At 49.2% G+C, this 17274-nt stretch overlaps 1 protein-coding gene across 2 annotated transcripts in view; it reads right to left on the reverse strand.

The window, feature by feature from the left end:
• Nucleotides 1-739: 739 nt before the first annotated feature.
• The window catches only part of RASSF2 (Ras association domain family member 2), a 41779-nt gene continuing 25244 nt past the window's right edge, over nt 740-17274 (reverse strand). For both annotated transcript variants that reach the window (XM_082230464.1, XM_082230465.1), the window contains exons 5-11: nt 16776-16864; nt 10439-10599; nt 7300-7401; nt 4424-4475; nt 3236-3357; nt 1411-1508; nt 740-900 (exon numbers count right to left, since the gene is read on the reverse strand). In XM_082230464.1, coding sequence (XP_082086590.1) covers nt 831-900; nt 1411-1508; nt 3236-3357; nt 4424-4475; nt 7300-7401; nt 10439-10599; nt 16776-16864 — 694 coding nt within the window. In that variant the 3' untranslated portion in view covers nt 740-830. The remainder of the gene's footprint in view (nt 901-1410; nt 1509-3235; nt 3358-4423; nt 4476-7299; nt 7402-10438; nt 10600-16775; nt 16865-17274) is intronic.

Raw genomic sequence — 17274 nt, forward strand, 5'->3', positions numbered from 1 at the left:
AGCCACAGGCGAACCCAAGGCAGTTTTGGGCACTCCTTACCTGGGCCAAGATGAAAACCTGTCCGCCTCTCCCCATCTCAAAGGCCCAGTGGAACCAGGAGGAAGGGGGACTCCTGGAAGGGGCTTTAGCCAGGCCAAGCTGCCTCGGGCGACTTTGCTGCCTGAGCAGCAGGGAGAAAGGAGCAGCCAAGGCTGCAATCCAACAGGGTGTGCGCAGAGGAGACTGCGCCTGAATCTTGTGGGTCTGTGAGAGCCCAGCTTAAAAACGTGGGGGAGAGCAAGAGGGAGAGGACACAGAAATGGGCGGCTGGGTGGATGAGAAAGGGCAGGTAGGACTAAGACCAGGCCCTCCCAGCGGGGGAAGAGAAAATCTGAATATTTTACTTAGAGCTCAGAAATGACCAAAAGAGGGGGGAAAGGGAGGAGACTTCCTCCTCTGGCCCTGACTTGCCACCGCAAAGCCAGAATTTGCTTGGAAGGTTAAAGCGGCGTTTTGGTGGCATGCAAAGAGGATGCCCCCAACAGAAAGAGAACCTCAAAATCGCCCGGCTGGAGAGGCAAGAAGGTCCAGGCTGGCCAAGAGGCAAAGGCTTTGGTGGCTGCCTTGTTGGTCCCCAGCAAGCAGCGCTCAAAAGGTCTCCTGCCGCTAAAGAGAGAGTCTCCGCTGAGTTCACCTCCAGGAAAGCTTGGAGGAAAGAAAAGACAGTTGGTCAAGGTGGGTTCTGTGTTCAAGTTCTGCTCGTCGCAGCACAAGCAAACAAATCTTCTCCAAGACGTGGCTCTTCTGGGCCCCCGGCAGAGGCAGCAAAGTCCGCCCAAGGGCAAAGGCTTCACATTGTGGCCGGGCCTTCAGAGATCTCTTCTAATCGTTGCTCAATCATTACACGAAGGACAGAATACCTGAAAAATAAGCAGTGTCTTACAGCTTAAAAGGAAAAGGGTGTGCACCCCAGACCTTTGTGGTGAGGAGAGAGCAGCCTTCTCCACTGGGGTGTCAGTGTGGTGTAGCGGTTAGAGTGCAGGACTAGGACCTGGGAGATCAGGGTTCGAATCCCCCCTTGGTCACTGCCTCTAAGCCCAACCTTTCTTGCAGGGAAGTTGCGAGAATAACATGAAGAAGGAGGGAGAAGTGCAGCCTTGAGCTCCTTGGAGGATATAAATGTAATAATAAAAATAATAAAGAAAACTCTTTAGCGGCGGGCTGCAACAGCACAGCTGGGTGGAGATTCTGGGGCTGATAGGAGTTGTAGTCCAACTTGATTGAAGGGCACCAGGTTGGCCAAGGCTGCTCTGCATCTTAAGCATCATTTCAAGCAATTCCCAGGGAAACATCCCCAGATTGGGCCCTTCAAAATATATTCAGTAAGAACTGTGCTTTGAGAACTGGAATCTAGGGAAGGAAGAGCTTACTTGTGTTTTAGTTTCTTGACTTCACGATCTTCTTCCTCTTTGAGTTTCTGAATGAAGCTTTTCAGGACAGGCATTTCAAACTTGATATATTGAGCAACCTGCCCAGGAAGGGGGAGGGAGGCAAAAAGAAAACAGAAAGGTGATGGAACACGCCACCCCTGCGAGGCAGACACAGAGAAGAGCTTGAGAAACACACATCTCCTGGCTTGAGGTTGGGACTGGCCCCACTCAGCTACCCACGACTGTGTATGCACAGATCTGAGCACCCTCTTCTGGTGCAAAGGGGAACAGGAGTGCTTTGGGTGAAGCCCAGAAACTTCCTGCTTTAATTGTGCGCATTTCTTAAGGACAAACGACAGTCAACAGTCCTCCTGTTTAACACCAGGGCAGGAGGAGAATCAGGATCACAACTGAGCTCTGTGAGGAGGGGAAGTTAACGCCTTTCCTCGTTCCTATTAAAAGAATCACTTTCTATCTGCTTGCAACACACTTCCACACTTCTTGTCAGATTGAATCCTGACAAGACAGAAGTACTGTTTTGGGGGGACAGGAGGCAGGCAGGTAGGGAGAACACCCTGGTCCTGAATGGGGTAACTGTGTCCCTGAAGGACTAGGTACGCAGCCTGGGAGTCATTTTGGACTCCCAGCTGTCCATGGAGGCACAGGTTAATTTTGTGTGCAGGGCGGCTGTCTACCAGCTCCATCTGGTATGCAGGCTAAGACCCTACCTGTCCGCGGACTGTCTCGCCAGAGTGGTCCATGCTCTAGTTATGTCTCGCTTGGACTACTGCAACACGCTCTACGTGGGGCTACCTTTGAAGGTGACCCGGAAACTACAGCTAATCCAGAATGCGGCAGCTAGACTGCTGACTGGGAGCAGCCGCCAAGACCATATAACACCGGTCTTGAAAGACCTACATTGGCTCCCAGTATGTTTCCGAGCACAATTCAAAGTGTTTGTGCTGACCTTTAAAGCTCTAAATGGCCTCAGTCCAGTATCCCTGAAGGAGCGTCTCCACCCCCATCGTTCTGCCTGGACACTGAGGTCCAGCACCGAGGGCCTTCTGGCAGTTCCCTCATTGCGAGAAGCAAAGCTACAGGGAACCAGGCAGAGGGCCTTCTCGGTAGTGGCACCCACCCTGTGGAACGCCCTCCTACCAGATGTCAAAGAGAAAAACAACTACCAGCCTTTTAGAAGACATCTGAAGGCAGCCCTGTTTAGGGAAGTTTTTAATGTTTTAATGTTTGTATTTTAATATTTTATTGGAAGCAACCCAAAGTGGCTGGGGAAACCCAGCAGATGGGTGGGGTATAAATATGTTGTTGTTGTTGTTGTTGTTCCAAATATCCCACCAGGACCAAATGACACTTTGCGAGAAACTGAGGATGGGAGAGATTTTGCTGAGACCCCAATAGAGGACGGGCAGAGGAAACATTAAATCCCCTCTCCCCAGACCCTGCAGTCCCAACCCCAACTCCCTCCCCTATTCCCAGCTGTTATTCAAAACAGACAAGTTAAATGCAACGATGCATTTAATATATGGTCCAAGTTTCGGCCCCCGTGCCACCCGGTCAACAGAGAAGGGCTGATGTGCTTGCAACGGCTTCAACATGACCACTGGATGGAAGCAGAGAGGTGCGTCCACACTCCCCCAGTTGCTGCACCCAGGGCCATAGCTAGGGGGTGGTGAGGTGTCACCTCTTCCTCACCTTTCCCCCAGCCTCAAATGCTGCCCCACAGGGAAGCTGCTCCACCAACCCCTTGATCATTTCACCTGCCCGTCTCTGAACTGAAATAGGATTGCACCGCAAAGCAGCAACTCACATCGTAAGTGACTTCTTCCACCTGGTCCTTTTCCATCAAGAACACCTTGGAAACTTGTTCACAGGGTCCCTGCAGAATCCGAGCGATCAGAGGGTAATCTGTCACCTTTAACTTCTGCTTTTCTGCATGAAACAGCGAGTGTGGATAAGCAGGGACCCCTAAATCCACCCTGTTGCCCCAGACACAGAGGAGGGGGGAACAGCAACCAAGCAAGAACTTTCTGAGAAGCATCCAAGAAGGGGTGGGGGCCATTTTGCAACCCAAGGGCCACATTGGCCCATAGTCCATTCCTCTTGGGGCCTTATGTCAAGAGAGGTTGTGGCCAAAGTGTACAAATTGGTGGGCAAGAACTGCAGCTCTCAAGGCTACCTGTGAAAAGGTTTTCCCACCAGCTAATTCACACCGTTTTAAATTATTTTTATAATCCATCTTCAGGAGCGTCGCTGGCCGTTCCCCGAGTTGGTGAGGCTCGTTTAGCAACAACGAGAAACTGAGCCTTTAGTGTCATTGGCCCAGTCCTGTGGAACGCCCTGCCACTGGAGATTCAGCAGGCACCTTCTGTGCCAACTTTAAATGCCTGCTGAAAAAATGTCTATTCCACCAGGCCTGTGTAGGCAAGTAAGAATACATCATTCCACAATGGTTAATTGATGGCTGCTTTTAACGTTTAAAATATTTTTAATGGTTTTATTATATGCTTTTAGGTTGTTGTAGTAAACTGCTTTGGTATTTTATGATATAGCAGTATACAAATAAATATATATATATTTAAAAATCCATTTTAAAACATGTTTTAAATGCACATATGGCGGGGGGCTTTGAGGCAGGTGAAGTTAACAGCTGGGGTGGGCTTAACTCACTTCCCTTCCCGCCCCCCATGCTCCGTGGCATCACAATTAGGCTGGTGACCCATGGCTTAAATCCATAACTGCTTAGCTGAACCACAGCCCTATTGAAACCAGCACACAATACACTATGGACAATATGGAGAGATACAAAATATGGATTATGAAATAACATGCAGTTGAAAATGTTGACAGTAAGATCCATGGAGGGGAAGTCTGGAGATTGAGAAAAATCTCTAAATATGGATATGTAATTGGTACTGTTATAACTTTATGCTTGTAAAATCAAATAAAAATTATTATTTTTTAAAAAGAAACCAGCACACAATAACAGCCTGCTCACCTCCACTGGTGTGAACAATGTACAAGGCGAATTCCTCTGCCGAGTTCTCAATCTGAACACAGAGAAAAGAAAACACAGAAAAGATAAAATAAAAAAATTCCTTCCAGTAGCACCTTAAAGACCAACTAAGTTAGTTCTTGGTATGAGCTTTCGTGTGCATGCACACTTCTTCAGATACACACAAAAGCTCATACCAAGAACTAACTTAGTTGGTCTTTAAGGTGCTACTGGAAGGAATTTATTTTATTTTATTTTATTTTGACTATGGCAGACCAACACAGCTACCTATCTGTAACAGAAAAGATAAAACTCTCTCTCTCTCTCTCTCCCACCCACCCACGGAACAAGGTTTTCAGGTTGGCCAAGATTTGGAAACCAAGGGTCTGGAAACCAAGCCTTATCAGGCACGGTTGATGGGGGTGGGCCAGGGTCGTCTTACCCATAGGTGCTAGGGGTGCAGGGCACCCGGTCGCCGGGCTCTCAGGAGTGCCAGGCCAAGAGTCCAAGGCCCGAGAATTGAGTCTGGCGAAGAGCCCACCCGTTGGTCGGAGCGCCGCAGTGGGCTCTTCTGCTGCTGGCAGCTATGCGCCTCGAGTTTGGGGGCGACCAAGCCAGCCAGCTCCACCTTTCTGCACGCCTGGGACTGGGCAACCTGGGGGGAGGGCACGCCGGACGGATCTTTGCACCCCGGCGCCGCATATGCTTAAGACAGCCCTAAGCTGGGCATGTTTAGCCTGGTAAATGGAAGACTGAGGAGATCTCATGGCCATATTCAAATACATAGCAGAGACAGCTTGTTTTCTGCTGCTCCGAAAGGGACGACCCAAACCAATGGATTCAAACAACAAGAAAGGAGATTCCAGTTAAACATCAGGAAGAATTTTCTGACGGTATGAGATGTTCAGCAGTGGAATGGACTATCTCAGAAGATGGCGGACTCTCCTTCATGGGAGATTGGATGGCCACCTGCCAGCGATTCTTGAGCTGTGATTCCTGCGTTGCAGCGGGTTGGGAGTCCCTTCCACCTCTAAAATTCTATGATTCTATAAGGGAGGCAAGATGATGCCCAGGCTGATGTTGCTGGACTCCAGCTCCTGTCAGCCCTAGAGTTGGAGTCCAGCAACCTCTGCTGGTCTAACCACTTCTTCCTGTTTCAGGCTTGGTGGGCCTGAGCGTGCCTGCTAAGTCAACGTGCAGCAGCCAGACTCTATGGCCTGAGACTGCCCTTTGGGGCTGTTCATGTTATTTTATTCCACCCAGTGAAGCATATCAGCTTCCAGACCCAGCCCAGAGTATGAAAATGCAAACACAACACACTGGCTAATAGCTGTTAGTGAATATGCAGTGGTACCTCGGGTTACAGATGCTTCAGGCTACAGACTCCGCTAACCCAGAAATATTACCTTGGGTTAAGAACTTTGCTTCAGGATGAGAAGAGAAATTGCACGGCGGCAGCGGGAGGCCCCATTAGCTAAAGTGATACCTCAGGTTAAGAACAGTTTCAGGTTAAGAACGGACCTCCGGAACGGATTAAGTTCTTAACCCGAGGTACCACTGTACGATGTCATTCAAAATATATGAATAAGCCACTTCAAAATGACGTCTATATCATACAACACATCTCACAAAATATACAAGTAATCTACAAGTTGTTATATGTATTATATCCGGAATAGTTCAACTGTTTCGGAATAAAGTCTTCATCAGCTGGAAATGGGACATAAGACATTGCAGGCAATGAATGACAACAAAACTGAGCCACCTGCATATAAGTTATACAATAGAACAAAATATATAAAGAGGTAAAGGTAAAGGGACCTCTAACCGTTAGGTCCTGTTGTGGACGACTCTGGGGTTGCGGCGCTCATCTCGCTTTATTGGCTGAGGGAGCCGGCATTTGTCTGCAAACAGCTTCCAGGTCATGTGGCCAGCATGACTAAGCCGCTTCTGTCGAACCAGAGCAGCACACGGAAACGCCATTTACCTTCCCGCCGGAGCGGTACCTATTGATCTACTTGCACTTTGACGTGCTTTCGAACTGCTAGGTTGTCAGGAGCAGGGACCGAGCAACAGGAGCTCACCCCGTCGCAGGGATTTGAACCGCCGACCTTCTGATTGGCAAGTCCTAGGCTGTGGTTTAACCCACAGCACCACCCGCGTCCCTATATAAAGAGGTACATACCAAATAATTATCAGTGAAATATTAATAGAAATGGGGATCATGCTAGTGGATCAGTGCCCACTGGATAGTGTAGCTGCTGATGCTTACAACACAAATACATTTGTGTTTGACTCTGATACATATAACAACTTGTGGTTACTTGTATATTTTGTGAGATGTGTTGTATGATATATACATCATTTTGAAGTGGCTTAGTCATATATTTTGAATGACTTCATAACCGAATATATATCGACTAACAGTTATTAGCCAGCATGTTGCATTTGCATTTTTGTAGATTGTTACATTTTGCAACACAGGGGTCCAGTCCAAGAATAGGCAGCTGTGACAGCAGGCAGCTCATCAGTGCCATCACGAGAAGTAGACACAGATATACAACCTACAGCTGCCTTCACCAATTTGGGGACTCTCCATGGTACAACTCCCATCAGCCCCAGGCAGCACGACCATCTTGGACTACAACTCCCATCATTCCCAACCAACACTGCCGTATGAAGCTGAGTCGGATGGGAATTGTGGTCCGAAATAGATGGGAGGTGCCCCGAGGCTGGGCAAGGCTCGGGACAGCCACCCTCCTCCGCAAGCCCCACAGAAATGGACCAGAGTTGGACAGGGGCCCAGGAGGAGAGGACACCACTGGGAGACTTTCCCAGCTCAGATTTGGGCCAGTACAAAATGTTGCAGCAAAACTTGCCTTGAACTTGTTCAGCAGAAGCTTGAGCACTTGAGGCGTCGTCATGGTGCTGTTGATGCGGACATTCGTGATGGAGCCGTAGGCGGGTGTGAAAACCGATGTCTGCAGAGAGGAGCAGAAAGCCATCAGAAGGCTGGAGGACAGGGTGATCTAGACAAGAGGAATCCCTGGAGGCCCACAGAAGCACAGAGGGATGTGTGAGCCATGTATTGGGGGAGAAGGGGGAGCTAACGCCATGGCAGATTAGAAACTATGGAAGATCTTATTGAGCTCCTTGTTTTGATTAATTTCTTGCAGTCATTTGCTTTATTAAAAGGCTACTGTGCTTGCTATTATAGGGATTGACAGTGTTTCTTGGTTTTTAATGCTGCCGTGATTCTTGTGAACCGCTCAGAGCTCAACATTTGTTGCTGGAAAAGCAGAATGCAAAGATTAAATCAAAATCGAATTGAGAAAGAGGAGTTGGGGGACATGGTGGAAGGAAAAAAACAATTGCCAGCAAGAGGACTGACTACAGGTATCAAAGAACCTCAAAAATTATAATCAATTATTCTAAATTCATACTTCAAACATTATGATATATAAATCCTAGTTAAAATATTATAAAATTGATTATGAAAAGTATTTTTTCTTTTCATTCTTCTTGTTTCTTTCTTCCATCTTTTGTCTTTCTTCTTTTCTAGTCTGCATTCTAGAAAATTGTGTAGATAAATGTCTTAATGTATGGTTATGTATTGTTTCTATTTCTTCTTTTCTTTTCATTTTTTTGGTAACATTTAATAAAATTTTATTACCGTATTTTTTGCACTATAGGACGCACTTTTTCCCCTCCAAAAATGAAGGGGAAATGTGTGTGCGTCCAATGGGGTGAATGCAGGCTTCAGGAGAGCCCCACCGCCAGCCCCACAAGCTCGGGGGACAGCGGGAGAGGCGCAGCGCGCCCTTCCCGCTGTCCCCCGACTTGGTTAGAAGGCTGGCGGGGGGAGAAGCCTGCTCCTCCCCGTCGCCAGCCCCGCAAACTCGGGGGACAGCGGGAGAGGCGCAGCACGCCTTTCCCGCTGTCCCCCGACTTGGCTAGAAGGCTGGCGGGGGGAGAAGCCTGCTCCTCCCCGTTGCCAGCCCCGCAAACTCGGGGGACAGCGGGAGAGGCGCAGCACGCCCTTCCCGCTGTCCCCCAACTTGGTTAGAAGGCTGGCGGGGGGAGAAGCCTGCTCCTCCCCGTCGCCAGCCCCGCAAACTCGGGGGACAGCGGCAGGGGCGCAGCGCGCCCTTCCCGCTGTCCCCCGACTTGGCTAGAAGGCTGGCCCAGCCCCGCAAACTCGGGGGACAGCGGGAGAGGCGCAGCGCGCCATCCCACTGTCTCCCGACATGGTTTGGAGGCTGGCGGAGGGCTTCCTCCTCCCCCAGCCCCGCAAGCTCCCAGAGCGATGCCAAAGCTGCACGCAGCTTCGGCATGGCTCTGGGTCCCGTTCTGGGGGAGGGGGAAGCTCGGGCTTCCCCAGCCCCGCGCCTGGCGGGGGGGTAAATTTTTTTTGCCTTTATTCCCCCCCCCCAAATCTAGGTGCGTCCTATGGACCGGTGCGTCCAATAATGCGAAAAATACGGTAATTTTTTTAAAAAAAAACTTCAAAAATCAACTGGGAAATGGTCATACATTCCGGAGCAAATATTATGGAGCTTTTGAATTCTCACATTGCCAGCATTCTGTAGTTTTATACACATTGTAGTTTTCCGTGTATAACACGCCCCCGTGTATATTTAAGAAAATGGGGGGAGATTGCCCAGAGTTTTTGAGATGGGGGGGGGAATTGCCCAGAGTAGATGAGCTTTTTGAGGGCTAAAATTCACTCACCTGCCAGACCAATGGTGACTATCGCGCACGTCGCCAAACCAACCTATTGTCTGCCCATTCGCCAACAGCAGCCACCCTAATCACATGCCCAATTACTGCAGTAGCAGCCTATGGGCAGCAGCCCTTACCATGGCCACCAGTCATGCCCAATCACCCCTGACAAGCTCCTGCTTGCGCCAGCAACCAATCCCCCGTCCCAACAACGCACTGACCATGTATAAGACGAGCACCAATTCTGGACATTGTTTCAGAAGGAAAAAAAACCTCGTCTTATATATGGAAAAGTATGGTACATGGGCACCAAACTCTGCTAAGTGAAAGCCAGAATGTGGTGTAGGGCTTAGAGCGTCAGACTAAGACCTGAGAGAGATCAGAATTCGAATCCCCGCTTGGTACGAAGCTCACTGTGTGACTTGGGCCAGTCATTGCCTCTCAGCCTAAAATACCTCACAAGGTTGTTGTGGGGATTACTGTATTTTTTGCTCCATAAGACGCACTTTTTTCTTCCTAAAAAGTAAGGGGAAATGTCCGTACGTCTTATGGAGTGAATGTGTGATTTCTGGAGCCGAATAGCCCAGGGGCGAAAAGCAGATTGTGCTTTTTTTTCCTTTTCTTTTTTAAAGAGGGAAGGGGGTGTTGAAATGAAGCAGCTGATCGGTGAGCAATCGGGAGGGAGATAAGGGATGCTAGCTATAAAGTAGGCTGCCTGGGAGGGGGGAGGTAAAAGCCCATGGATCCTCAGGATTTTTACATTGGGTCACCCCAAATTCACCATCATATCACATAGCATGTCCATGGCTACAGCCTGCACCAAAAAAATCATGCACCCACTGTTGCGTGGGGCACAAAAATCTGCTTACAAAGCACGGATCCACATGGATTCTCAGGATTTTTGCATTGGGCTACCCCAAACTCACTGTCAAATCACATGTCTGTGGTCACAGCATGAACCACAAAAATCATACATCCACTGTTTTGTTCAGAATATTTTTTTTCCTTGTTTTTCTCCTCTAAAAACTATGGTCAGGTGTGTCTTATGGAGTGAGGAATATGGCAAGGGAGGGGAGAACCACATATTCTCCCTTGAACTCCTTGGAACAAAATGCCACAAATACATGATAACGCAAATAATAAATAGATGCTAGTTTCCATATAAAACAAAACAAAACAAAAAATGCCTGCCTTAACAATTCTCTGAGAGGCACCGAAAGCTACATTCTTGACCTGGATCCATCCCTAAATCAAGATGCTCCTGCGCTTTAGGGAGACCCTCCTTGGGAGACTCACTTTGTGGTTGTAGAAATGCCCATTGATGGAGAAGCGGTGCCTCCTGATCCTCCGCTGCTCACTCGGGGTGCGAAGAGTTCCCCTGCGGCGCATGCCCACATCGCTCCGCGTCCGCATCAGCTGCGGCGCTTCTTCTTGCTGGGCTTTGAGATCGTTGTCATCTAAAACGGAGGAGAAAGGTGTGTCAAAAGAAGCTGACCCCCCCCCAAAAGAAATTCCAAACACCTGTATCTGAAGTGATGGACATGAGGCAGGAGTTGATAATGCAGGTGAGCTGCGCACAGGTGAGCTGCAAGCAAGCTGCCGGCCAGCCCTGTGGAGCCTCCTTTTATTGACACAAATATGCAAACCAGTCAGATACATTTTGGGCTGTGACCTTTACACATCTTCCGGTCCCGAGATCGAGGGGTGGTACAAAGCTATTTTGGCACCTGTTTCCACCGCGTCATTTTCCCCTTGCACTGTGTATGACGAAGGAGACAAAAGGTCTCAGAGACAAAGGTTACAGACAGGGCCCTGCAGACTTCTGAGACCGCAAAAGGTCAGACAGAGGGCAAGATGTTCAGACAGCTGTGGCTTGTCTGTGGGGGGTGGTGTGTGCCCCACAACCCAAGGTCATGCGCGCAGGCAGGCTAAGGCTGCCTGCGGGTGGGGAGTGTCCTCCCTCCGGACCCAGCAATTATCCCTACATGTACCTTTCAAAGTTTTCAAAAAAAAGAGAGGCCAGGCTCCATCGTCTGACACAGCCAGCAACACACATACAGGCCTAAGGGGTCTGAACTGCAGGTAAAGGACCAGGAAGCAGCAATGTTCTTGAATATCAGGTGCTGGAAACTGCAAGAGGAGAGAGGGCTCTTATGGGAAACCGGCAAGCAGGATTTGAGCATGATGGGCATCTGATTGGCCACTGAAGAACAGGATGATGGATTAGGTGGGCCTCTTCTTATGTTCTTACATTATCTTCTCCTGGGATTTCCTCCTTCCCTCTCTGGCATGATAAGGAGTCTGCAGGATCAGACCCAAGCCACATGTGCCCAACCAGGTCTTCTGGGAAGCCCACAAACAAGATGTTCAGAATCAGGGGACAAATAACTCAGGTCCCCTTGCCTTCTGTTTCCAATAAGAGAAGCATATTAGCGTGGGGCCTGCTACCAGCTCACAATTTTTACGGACTCTTCCTACAGCGGGTTACTCAGTTTGCAACAAGCAGAACTTGCATGATGCGCACAAAGCAGCCTGGTGTTCTACTCACGTGTATAGGCAATGTGAAAGCGTGCAAAGCTCCATCCTCCCTGCTGCCTTTCACAAGCTGGAGGGCAAACAACTGAAGCACAAAACCTCCTTTATGTGTGGAGCATCTCTTTACAACAGAGAATTGGGGAATATGAAGAAGTGTTTGTCCTCCAGCTCACAAAGGGTGAAACTCAGTGGGCTTGTCCCTCTCCATGTGTTCCTTTTACACATGAGTAAGACTCCCAAAGAAAGGGACACGGGTGACGCTGTGGGTTAAACCACAGAGCCTAGAGAAGGTCGGCGGTTCGAATCCCTGCAACGGGGTGAGCTCCCGTTGCTCGGTCCCTGCTCCTGCCAACCTAGCAGTCTGAAAGCACGTCAAAGTGCTTCCCTCCGGCGGGAAGGTAAACAGCGTTTCCATGCGCTGCTCTGGTTGGCCAGAAGTGGCTTAGTCAGGCTGGCCACATGACCCGGAAGCTGTACACCGGCTCCCTCGGCCAATAAAGTGAGATGAGCGCCGCAACCCCAGAGTAGGCCACGACTGGACCTAATGGTCAGGTACTCCTTTATCTTTAGGACTCCCAAAGAGGATATGGGGAGGTGGTGCTTTCGGTGAAGACAGACGCTGGAGACATGGAATGCTACTGTTAAGTTTTAAATGAAGGTGTCTGTGAGGGGTTAGGGTTATGGAAGTTCAGCAGCAAGCAGAGAAAACAAAGGAAGGGTGAATACTGAAAATTGTTTCCTGGAATTGCTCTGAGATCCAGCTGCAATTCTGACAGCACAGCCAATGTTCCTAGTTGCTACAGAAGCCAACATGTTCCCCTTCATTAGAGGTTTTCAAAGAATCGTAGAGTTGGAAGGGAGCCCCAGGGATCATCAAGCCCAACCCTGTGTGAGTTGGAGTGGTGCCACTATCCGGAGATAAAATCCATAGCCAGTGTTTTTACTGTGAGAAGAAGTCAACAATGTGCTATTCACAGACTCCTTTCCTAATCAGGGTGTCTTCGGCTACATTTGTAACGCGCTCCAACCTTCTAGGCCAAGGTCATTTGGATGTCAACTCCCTAACAATTGTGATCTAAAGTGCATTGCAATTTGGCCTCCTGTCCTGCAAACTCTAGACAGCATCTTAAAAAGCAGAGACATCACCTTGCCAACAAAGGTCCGTATAGTTAAAGCTATGGTTTTCCCAGTAGTGATGTATGGAAGTCAGAGCTGGACCATAAAGAAGGCTGATCGCCGAAGAATGGATGCTTTTGAATTCTGGTGCTGGAGGAGACTCTTGAGCATCCCATGGACTGCAAGAAGATCAAACCTATCCATTCTTAAGGAAATTAGCCCTGAGTGCTCACTGGAAGGACAGATCCTGAAGCTGAGGCGCCAATACTTTGGCCACCTCATGAGAAGAGAAGACTCCCTGGAAAAGACCCTGATGTTGGGAAAGATGGAGGGCACAAGGAGAAGGGGACGACAGAGGACGAGATGGTGGGACAGTGTTCTTGAAGCTACCAGCATGACTCTGACCATACTGCGGGAGGCAGTGGAAGACAGGAGTGCCTGGCGTGCTCTGGTCCATGGGGTCACGAAGAGTCGGACACGACTAAACAACTAAACAACAACAACAACCTGCAAACTCTGAACATTAAGAACGTAAGAAGAGCCTGGCTGCTGGATCAGGCCAGTGGAGCCCCCTGTGTTCTAGTATTCTGTTCTTACAGTGGCCCACCAGATGACGACCCACAGAGATGATCCAAGCACAAGGGACACGTACCGGAAGTGCGCCAGAAGTAGTGTATATGTACGTGTACGAGTGTTCCTCCAGGTGAGCACATGCTATTTCCGGCGCTCTTCCGACCTGGAAGTCGGTCCCCATGGTGAGAAAAAAAATGGCGCCAAGAAAAAAAAATGGAATCCCCACGCCAATCCATGGAATAGCCGAGGGCTGGTTCCAGGAGGCTCATGGGCCGGAATCGGCCCATGGCTTCGGTTGCCAACCTCTGGTCTAACTGGCTGCATTTACCCTTTCGCCTGCTAGAAAAAGGGTGAGAGCTCTAGTTCAAGAGCTTCCTCCGAGCGGCTGCTCCTTGAGATGAGAATGTGATGTGGCAGGGAAAGCAGACCCTTAAGCGTTCCTCTAAGATTCCTGGCGTGGACCCAGAACATAATGAAATCCCTCTTAATCCATTTTTAATGGGCTCCTTAAACTCACATTTCAACTCACCATGTGTCAACCCACCCAAGCCTGCTCCTGTTTCAGATCTGCAACAAGCTGGGTGGCTTTAAACAACAAAACAAAAAAATAGAAAGACATCTTAAACATGTGACATAAGAAGAGCCAGCTGGATCAGGCCAAAGGGGGTCCAACTCCCGTATTTTTCGCTTCATAAGATGCACTTTTTTCTTCCTAAAAAGTAATGGGAAATGTCTGTGTGTCTTATGGAGCGAATGCGTGGTTCCTGCAGCCAAATCGCCCAGGGGCAAAAAGCAGATCCTCTCTTTTTTTTGAAAGAGGGAAGGGGGTGTTGAAACAAAGCCGCTGATCGTTTGCCGATCGGGAGAGAGATAAGGGACGCTAGAGATAAAGGAGGCTGCCTGGGAGGGGGGGGGTAAAGACAGCAAACTTGCAAAGGGGGGAACAGGAAGACTAAAGCAATAAGGAGAGAAATTAGAAGAGAAGGAGGAGCAAAAAACTGCTCCAGCTAAGGAAAAGACACTATACTAAGGCAAACAAGAGGGAAGGGAGTGTTGAAAGGAAACAGCTGATCGGTGGGATCAGAAGAGAGATAAGGGACGCTAGCGGAGGCTGCCTGGGAGGGGGGAGGTAAAAGCCCATGGATCCTCAGGAGTTTTGCATTGGGTCACCCCAAATTCACCATCAGATCACATAGCAGGTCCATGGCTACAGCCTGCACCCACTGTTGCGTGGGCCTGCAATGACGCAAAAACGTGGTTACAAAGCATGGATCCACATGGATCCTCAGGATTTTTGCATTGGGTCACCCCAAATTCACCATCAGATCACATGTCTGTGGCCACAGCATGAACCAAGAAGGTTACCCTGGCAGCTTCCAACTGGCCCAGGGCTTCCAAACTGACACAGCAAAATATATTCAACCACTGACTGTTGCGCATGGAAGAAGAAGAAGGAGAGTTTGGATTTGATATCCCGCTTTATCACTACCCGAAGGAGTCTCAAAGCGGCTAACATTCTCCTTTCCCTTCCTCCCCCACAACAAACGCTCTGTGAGGTGAGTGGGGCTGAGAGACTTCAGAGAAGTGTGACTGGCCCAAGGTCACCCAGCAGCTGCATGTGGAGGAGCGGAGACGCGAACCCAGTTCACCAGATTATGAGTCCACCGCTCTTAACCACTACACCACACTGTCTCTCAGGGGGGACCTCAGCTAGGGTGGTTTTGTTTTTTGCTTTGCACAAAAGTTTCTGAACAGCGATTTCCATCAGCTATTTTACCTTAAACCCACTAGTCTTCCAAGCAGTGAGTGGGATTAAAATCCTTACTGCAGAAATGTCTAACAGTGGCCTATGGCTACAGCAACATGGGGCACTGCCCTTCCCACATTTCCTTCCCGAAGACCCGGACTACTGAAGCGTCCTGTGTGACTCAAAAGCTTGCACTTGGCGTTTCAAACACCTGCAACTCCAAATAAATTGGTCGCTTTGCGCTTCTCGTCCCGGGGGGAACCAATGCAGATGCGGAGACTTTGATCTATCTAAGCAGAGGTTGCCTGGCTTGCTTTGGTTTTTTAAGGGAAGGGAAAAGAAGAGGGGAGAGGCGAGGCGAGAACGACACAGCTCAGATTGCACAAAGCCCGTAAATGCCAAAACCCACGTGGTGGTTTTCTGTTTTGTTAAACAGGAAGGCCGATCTCGGATCAGAGAGCGATGGGCGGTGGGGAGAGCTGCAGAGAGCGCTTCTCCTGTAAATGTTTATTTCTCCATGGCAACTCTGCTTAACAATGACTCCTGTTATTCCCCCTTTCTAAAGAGAGGAGGGCTGTGTTGCCAAGGAAAAGGGGGACAAAGCTCATTCTTCCACAACACTCAGTGTGTGTGTGTGTGTGTTTGTGTGTGTGTGTGTGTGTGTGTGTTTCACGCTGGTCTCATGAACTCGGAGACGCCTGGCTGCCCCTCAAGGCCAGCATCCTCCTGCTTTCCACGGGGGCCAACCGGACGCCTCTGGCAAAGTCCACAAGCAGGATTTGAGTGCAGCCACTCTCTCTGCCTCTGGCCAGGGAGGAAGGTAAAAAGTAAAGAGTAAAGGACCCCTGGATGGTCAGGTCCAGTCAAAGGCGACAACGGGGTGCGGCACTCATCTCGCTTTCAGGCCAAGGGAGCCGGCGTTTGTCCACAGGCAGCTTTCCGGGTCATGTGACCAGCAGGACTAAACCGCTTCTGGTGCAACGGGACATCGTGATGGAAGCAAGAGTGCACGGAAACACTGTTTACCTTCCCGCCACAGTGGTATCTATTTATCTACTTGCACTGATGTGCTTTCGAACTGCTAGGTTGGCAGGAGCTGGGATAGAGCAACAGGAGCTCACTCCGTCATGGGGAATCGAACCGCTGACCTTCCAATCAGCAAGCCCAAGAGGCTCAGTGGTTTAGACCACAGCGCCACCCACGTCCCTCACTTGCCGATCAGCCTTGACCTCCACAAATCTGTCACACACACACACACACACACACACACACCCCTTTCAGAGCTACCCAGGCCAGAGGTTGTGACTGCATCTGGAAGTGGCAAGTTTAACTCTGAACTGTATGGAGAAGTCATTGCTTTTAAGAACATAAAGAGAGTTTGGTGGATCAGCACCATCCACATCACAAGAGAACTCTGAAACAAATATTTAGACCCGAGATACAGATTGCTCTGTTCCTTTTAGACACATAATTATGGCACTCCTAGCACGGGGTAAGCTCCCAGAAAAACACCTTTCAGAAACTGATTTACTACACTTCACAGTGAATTATTGTCATAGATAAGGATTATACTCCATTATTGCATTATTTTCAGAAGATGGAGACACCCAACTCCTTAGCACCAGTAAGGACCCCCACCATCCTTCACTTCCCCTATCTTACCAATTCCCCCATCAATTCCGTCCCCATCCATCGAGGGCTCAGCTTCCGTGACCTGAATGTCTGGTAAGGTTGACGGCTTTATGACTGACCTAAGTAGGGAAGCGACAAAATAAGAGAATTCGGGATTTAGAAAATACCTTGAAAGATTTCCCCAGGCTTTCTAAAAACACAGATTGATGCAAGCAATTATTGTTCGTCTGCTCGTGTGAATAGTAAACACAGCACAAAATCATAGTGGCAAGTTATGTGAGCATGATGGTTTTGTTGTTGTTGCAAGACGCATTCTTTAGCTGCGATTCCTGCACTGCAGGGAGGGTTGGACTAGATGGCATCAGGGGTCCCTTTCAACTCAACAATTCTAGGATACACCACAGAAGTAGCCAGCATGATCTTCTGTGTGCCCTCTGCACCCCACTTCAGACTCTAATAGACACATGGACACCAAAGAGGGCACACTTTGAAAACATGATGTCAGAATTGCCTCAAGTCGGATGTTAGG

The sequence above is a fragment of the Podarcis vaucheri genome (genome assembly GCF_965113315.1).
Source record: "Podarcis vaucheri genome assembly, chromosome: 7".
Taxonomy (NCBI): Eukaryota; Metazoa; Chordata; class Lepidosauria; order Squamata; family Lacertidae; genus Podarcis; species Podarcis vaucheri.